The sequence below is a fragment of the Stigmatopora nigra genome, chromosome 3, assembly GCF_051989575.1.
Source record: "Stigmatopora nigra isolate UIUO_SnigA chromosome 3, RoL_Snig_1.1, whole genome shotgun sequence".
NCBI lineage: Eukaryota > Metazoa > Chordata > Actinopteri > Syngnathiformes > Syngnathidae > Stigmatopora > Stigmatopora nigra.
This window is the reverse complement of record NC_135510.1, coordinates 12926168-12933674: the sequence shown is the minus strand read 5'-3', so window position 1 is coordinate 12933674 and position 7507 is coordinate 12926168. Positions and strand designations below refer to the sequence as shown.

The 7507-nt window shown below is 36.8% G+C and overlaps 1 protein-coding gene across 1 annotated transcript in view; it reads right to left on the bottom strand.

The window, feature by feature from the left end:
• Positions 1-1053: 1053 nt before the first annotated feature.
• prmt3 (protein arginine methyltransferase 3) overlaps positions 1054-7507 on the bottom strand; it is a 30592-nt gene continuing 24138 nt past the window's right edge. The window contains exons 15-16 of the mRNA XM_077713302.1: positions 6856-6943; positions 1054-1292 (exon numbers count right to left, since the gene is read on the bottom strand). Coding sequence (XP_077569428.1) covers positions 1183-1292; positions 6856-6943 — 198 coding nt within the window. The 3' untranslated portion in view covers positions 1054-1182. The remainder of the gene's footprint in view (positions 1293-6855; positions 6944-7507) is intronic.

Sequence of the window (7507 nt, the reverse complement as noted above, 5' to 3'; positions counted from 1 at the left end):
CCAGAGTACATCCCAATTGCATAGGTTAATCTTAACTGATCTGAACAAGACCAATCTGGTGTAATAAGTTGACTCCAGTCAGACTTGCTTCTGCAAAAAAAAGTTAGAACAAAAAACAGCACCAAAAGTGTCCCTGAATGACTAGTTTGCACACCCCTGAAATATTATTAATGTTATTTTCTGTATCATGGTGATGTTACTTGGACTTTTGGTAATACCTCAAGTTTTTCGCATCGTCTTGCCGCAGCAGATAGCATCAAGTGGGTGATGTATTTTTACGTTGTTGATAAGTTTGATGTGTGGGAGAAGTAGCACAGACAATCCTCAAGTGGTCAAATTCGAGCTTAAGGCTTATTTTCTGTTAGTTGAATGTTAGATGAACCTGAATGGACTTCAAAGAGAGACTAAAAACAGAACAAAATTATGGTGATTGTACATGGTGAAGAAGAAGTTAGCACATCTTCCTCATAGTTCTGAGATCAAGGGTTCAAGTCAAGGTTCCTATGGGGAACTTGCATGTTCTGCCCGTGCCTATGTGGGTTTTCTCTGGGTAACCCATTTTTTTTGTTCCTCATTTTCCACGTGGAAGTGTTTGGGTCTATTCGTAGTCATGCTACTTTCGGTCACAATACCTCTTTGTCCGGCCACACGCGTCATCGCCGTCTTTAATGAGGCATTGCAGCATTGTAAACAACGGCGGGGAACAGTAGAGACATAACTTTGCTGCAGCATGCCGTCCAAGTTATTCACCTATAGAGAACATTTGGTGCATCAAATAGAGCAGGGGTGGCATTCACGCGGGACTTGAGCCGAAGAAGAGGAAAGTGTGACAAAGAAGGATCAAGACAATTGAACAGTTTGAGGTCCATCTTCGACTTGAGAAACCTGTCTCCTGGTTTTGCCAGACATTTGCAGAAAGAAGGACTAAAGAAGGCCAACATTTGAGATTTGTTGATTTCGTTGAATTTATATCCAACATATTCTTCACATAAATGATACATCTCAATTTATACATATGGCCTCCCCTTCTGAAAAAAATATTGAAATTTGGCACACCATTGTTATCAGTTTTATTTTTGGGAATCTAGTTAGCATTTTGAACAGTACAAAATTCAACTTCAATTTCATACTAACTAAACAAGCTGGGTTTCTTTTACTTATTAAAAAGTCACTTCCCTGCTATTACATCACCGAGTAGGTCAGTTTCTTGTCCCGAAGCTCAAAGGTGACACACAATGAGCGAGGGTCCTTTTTGTTTTTGCAGACTGTGATCTTTCCTCGAAGCTCCTCACCTAGAAAGCATGGAATACACATTACATTTAATGTTTTTAGTTGAACCATTTACACATTTAATAAAAATAAGGATTGTTATGGTAAATACAAACATTTCAAACAAAAAGGACTCAATTATATATATATATATATATATATATATATATATATATATATATATATATATATATATATATATATATATATATATATATATATATATATATATATATATATATATATATATATATATATATATATATATATATATATATATATATATATATATATATATATATATATATATATATATATATATATATATATATATATATATATATATATATATATATATATATATATATATATATATATATATATATATATATATATATATATATATATATATATATATATATATATATATATATATATATATATATATATATATATATATATATATCCATCTTAATGGAATACACCTGCTGTGCTTTTGTTAAAAATATCATTTGTATGCACGAATATGCTGCACCCATGTAACCATGAACACACTAACATTAGGAGGCAAAATTAAATTTCCCAGTTCAGTCAACATAAAATATGAACTATTGCTGATAAGCACTGTTAACAGCCCTGCAGCAGTGCCGAGCTCGGACCTCTGCAGTACAAGTACAAATTCACTGGTGCTCACAGGAATGATGACGTGCATTTAAAGCAAATGTGGTTTAATATATGTTAATAGGCATCACCGCCTTGGGTCTATATTTGTGCATGAACACAGAGCCTTCACTCTCGACACTAGGCGTTTTTAGTCGCTGGGGGTTACGAGAGGACGGGGAACGCAAATGCTGAGTATGCTACTTTTGCCTGTATTCGCCATCATTTCAGTCACGTCTCAGTCGTTGCCATGCCAACACTTTGGTGACACAGTCCTTGCAGCTGGCGCCGCACTCTGGGTCTGCCACTTCACTGCAGAGTTTGAGCAGGTGTGGGGATTTACATTACATGCAAAATTTCAAAGAATAAATAGATATCATTGGCTGTATTGCAAATGGATATTGCAGATTTGTAATGACCAGATGCCCATTGACCAATAATAAAGGATTGCTCTTTCTGGTCCTTGTTCTCACATACAAAATAACAAATACAATTTGCACATCGCATTTTGCAGTTTGCAGTTTTGGCGCATATTCTAAGAGGGAAGCCAAAAACGATTCACTGAGTCGGTGTATAGACTAATCATGATAAGCTAAATAATAATTTTAAAGTCTTCCTGCAAAGCTGTATAATTTAAAAAAATCTTAGTTTCTTTTTTTTTTTTAAATATGAACAATTTACATTGTCTTGTCTTAACTCAGCTTGGGAATAGCTTTACAAACCTCACTTTAAATAAGAAGGGGCACTGGAGGACTAGTTGGGCCACAAATAAGGAATTTATCAAGGGTTACTCCAATAATATACAAACTGACAAGGGCAGGTAAAATGATAAAGTTGCATGATTTCTAACCAGACTCTAGGCACAGTTAAATAGCAGATCAACAATCATCACGGAGAAAACAACTTTTTTTCCCTCTGGTTAACACTAAGTAGGTAAAAGCGTGAAAGAATGACCCTCCTCTTCGATATCTGAGCCATGCAAACACACCAGAGCATGACAAATGATTTGCTGTTTAATTTATTACACTGCCAGCAAGGAGGATTTGCAGGGATGTTTTGTTCCAGCCTGATGCGCACGTGCGCTCTCTCTTTCTGGCACCTCCCACAGAAACACAGCCTGAGAGTTAATTACTCTTGCACTCGCAACCACACATCAAAACGAATTCACTTCCTACCATGATGAACCACCAAAGACAATCGGCACAAACTGGTTGAATGTTTACAATTGAACCACAATATAGCCAAATGGAGAAGAAGGCCATTTGAGCCTAAACATAGGTCAGTTTTTTTTCTTTCTGTAAGACAGTTTCCTCCACTTTAAGGTGACTTTAGGGTGTTCTTTTCTCATTAACAAAGGATAGTTTTTTTTAATTTAACTATGCACCAACTCTCTCTGAAGTTGAGTGTGAAAAAAGAAGCAGTGTGTGTGTTATAAAGTATACCATACACCCTATCAAGCGATCAGAGAATGCTGTTAAAAACTCAATTTCTGCTTTACGGCCCCTGGAGGAGGTTGAGGACCGTCTGGGTGGCGAGGTGGAGAGAACACATCAATAACTTGCTGCTCTCTCTTTTGCACACCTACTACGGGGCTAATTCTCTTCTCATGTGTATTCACAGTGGCTGCTTTAATTTTCTTAGAAACACCATCACATTTGAATGTGCTCAAACTAACCTAATCAAATATCCAATTTTAAAAAAATGTATAACATTATATAGTGACACTGGCATTTTAAGGGTACACTGGGGGGTGCGTAAGATGTGTTGCAGAATTCATTTCTGTTGAAAAACAGAACACAGCAACCCCAAACATATAATTACTACAAGCGTAACACTGTTCTAAGAAGTATCACAGAACATTCAGTTTGGCTGTTAAATTGCAACAAAAAGGTTAAATTGCACATAATGTACAAAAGATTTGGAGTATCTGATGAATTTAATCATTATTTAATTTAATTAAAAGTTTAAATATCCTCAAGTAAAGTACTTTTGATGATAATGCCATAACCCGAGCTCAACATTGAGATTCTGTTTGACAAGGTTTCTTCTCACTGACACTGAAAGATTCAATTTTATCACAACCGTAGACTCAGGACCCACACTACTATAACAGAAACATGACTATTCAATTAGTGTGGCTGTTCCTTTAGTACAAAACTCCAAGATTGAGCAAAAATACCAACTTCAATAGGAAAGACCTTTCCAAAACAATAAGAAATAATTTGATATAATATAGCAAAGGAAGAAAGTAGCATTGAGAAGGCAGGCAACTTTATAACGTTCAGACTTTGGAGAAGTAAAGGAATGAGGAATTAATTCATGTAGCATGTTACTACTCTCAGGCACAGTAAAGCTGTTGCCAATAATTGCCACCACTGCAAATACAATTCAGACACCGCCAGGCAAAGCACAAGTAAGTGATATTACAGTAAAAAGTCTCAGTAACCCCATCTTGACAAGCTGATAAGAAAGTATATAAAGCAAAGGGAACAAAAGTCCTTTGCAAACTGGTAAGGTTCAGACGTGTAACTATAACATTTGAACATTGGATGTCTTTACAACAGGTCAAACAAAAAGATGTAACATTTTTAAAACTGGTGAAATGTAAGTGTGAAAATCAGATCAGGTTAGTGTCTCCAATTCAAACGAGTCCACAGACTTTCAAGCACAACAACATTCGTGGATCCCCATAGGAGCAAATTGAATCAGTTCTGCTCTGCACATTTCTACTGCAGCATGGCGCTATCATATGGTCGTCCACAGCTCTCACAATTCAGCGGCATCTATCTGACCAATGAGAGCACAGCACCGCCAATTGTGTTTGAACTGCTACAGAGGTTTTAGGATTTTATCACAGTGGTTGCTGCCAGAGCGTAGCCAAGGGCCAACAGACATCCAGCGTATGTGTTCCCCCACAGGTCATTTATTACAGTAGGCTCTATCTGATATCGAGTCAGTAAGTGGACAGTCTGCCCCCACGGCCCATTCATCCTCACATCACCAGACACATCCATGATTCCTATTATGATACAGCATACAAAGAACTGTAGTTTTTAATATGGAGGAAAAAAAATACATAGACAATACGCACGTGCTGTGGTCTCTAGCAGTACTACTTTTTCCAGCGTATACAAAATTTTATCCATTAAGCATTACAAGTTAGAGAGAGTTGCTTCTATTGGATATGATGTGAAGTCTGAACTGGAGATTCCCAGCCAAGAAATGAAATTTACAACAACAAAAAAAAAACATGGAAGCTACTAGTGCTGTTCCTTGTGGCCAGACTAAGTGATCAGTGCCACATTAACATTCTTCATTTTGGCAATGAGGCATTTCAATATGGAATGGAAACTGACGGATCCATGTCATTATAGTGTGCATTCATTCCTCGACATTAGTCAAAACTGATCCATGTCATTCTAGTAGTGTACATTCATTCCTCGCCATTTGCCAAAATTTACACTGAAACTTGCAAGTGGAAGGCAGGGACTGCCCATTCAACTCAAAGAAGAAAGAGGAGGAGAAGAAATCAACACACCAAAAAAGAAAATGGTGAGGAAAAAGACAGTGAGCAACTTTTTTTTGATTGGTAACAACATTGAGAGCCATTACATTTGGCAATCGTATTGACTGTGCCAGGTCCTTATACAAAACCATATTTGTACAAAAAAGACAGCAGTCACAACTACCCATAACAATGTTCCTTGTACGCTGAAAACCTCCCACAGAAGCTCCTCCTGCTGCCACTACTATGCCTCCTAAAAATTCCAATGATCCAATGCCTCTATGATCCAACAAAGAGGAATTACCTGACATGGAATAAAGCTCCCAGTAACCTAGTAGTAAATCATTATCATCATCTTCGCTTCACCTTCGTCGTACTGCACAGGTCTCATCTTTTATTGGATTAAGACAAAGCGGAGAAGAGCTATTGCCAGAGGTGAGTACAGTACTTAAAATATTTACGCATTTATTTAATTATAAATGTTATTGACGTAATACATTATCGCATTTAGATGTGCATATAACTGTGTAACGTTTAATACAAATTCCTTGATAGCTGAGTACTGGACTACAAGTGTTACTACAGTATTCCCTCAAATTTTGCGGATAGTGTAGGCGAGACATGGCCGCGACAATCGAAAAAACCCAAAGTAGGATCACCCCTCTTATTTCTAACATATGTACATGAATTGAACTGAATTGAATGCTTTTATTGCCATCATTAACAATAAAAGCATTCAATTAAATTCAACAGTATCCGTCAGTATTCTACAGTATCCCCGAAATTCGAGGGAATACTGTTGTAAGTTCAGTCACTTGCGGTGCAGTACCCAGCTAGAAGGTTGAGTTGGTAGGTGATTAAAAGTAAAATGTTTGTTTCTTGAGGTGCTAAACATTTACAAACTACAATTTAAGCCATTATATTTGTTCAAAATAGAGGTTCTTTCAGCTACACAGTACAGATAGATGATGGATTGATAAAATTGTTTAGCCTGTTTGAAACCTTGCCTATTTGAATACTGAAGTTTGGGCATTTATTGTTAATTAAATTGGTTGTAGAACGATACATTAAAGATTATGCAAGAAAAAAAGACTGTTTCCAGGTTTTTGTGCCATGTATTCACCAATACTAAACTCTATTGGTCAGGCACAAAGCACTTCTCTTTTGACATGTCATGAATCAAAACGTGCAAGCGGCTATCAGATGAGTTTCACATGCTGTCTCTGACAGCTGAATGTGATTTGTTTGGATCCCCTGCTTTCTCTCCCCATGACAGATGACGAATGTCAAGCAGTCTGAGGACATCGCCACACAAAATTACCTGACAGCCTGCTGCTGAGCACCATTAATATCCCAAATACAGTAAAATACACAGAGCAAACACACACAAAAAATGATCATGGACAATGCTTTACACTAACCTGCCTGGACTGGAAAAGGTTTCGCCAGTTGGAATACTGTCTGTTTCCAGTGGGTCTTTGTGGCCTGAGGACCCGTGGAGAACATTACCTGGCCAAACAAACATACTTTTAACCATTGCAATATATATACGCAAAATGAATGTACCATATTTTCTCGCATATAAGCCGCCCTTGTGTATAAGCAGAAACCTTAAAATTGTTGAATTTTACAATTTCTAGCGTATAAGCCGTCCCTTATTCAGAATTTTCACCTCCATATTCATGGTTGTGTTAATTTGAAGGGAAAATCTCAAGAAAAATCATCGCAAATGGTATTTCTCAGGTACTGTATGAACGAAAAGCACATCTTTAGGGTCAATACCATAAGGGAGTTAGTAATTCATCCAGAAATGGTTGTTTTCTTCCTGCAAAACTGAAAATAACCACACAGCAAATGTTAATTTGCCGACATCTACTGTTGAGTCGTGCAACGCTGTAAATCTTGTGTGTATATAAACCGTACACTTGATTCAGTCATATTTTATTTGTTACAAAGCGGCATATATACGAGAAAATACGGTAATTATTTTACAAGGACACGGTTCTAAATCAGAGATTTACTTTTCTTTTAGGATCGAGAGTACTCAAGATTTAGTTGATATTTAATGTATTC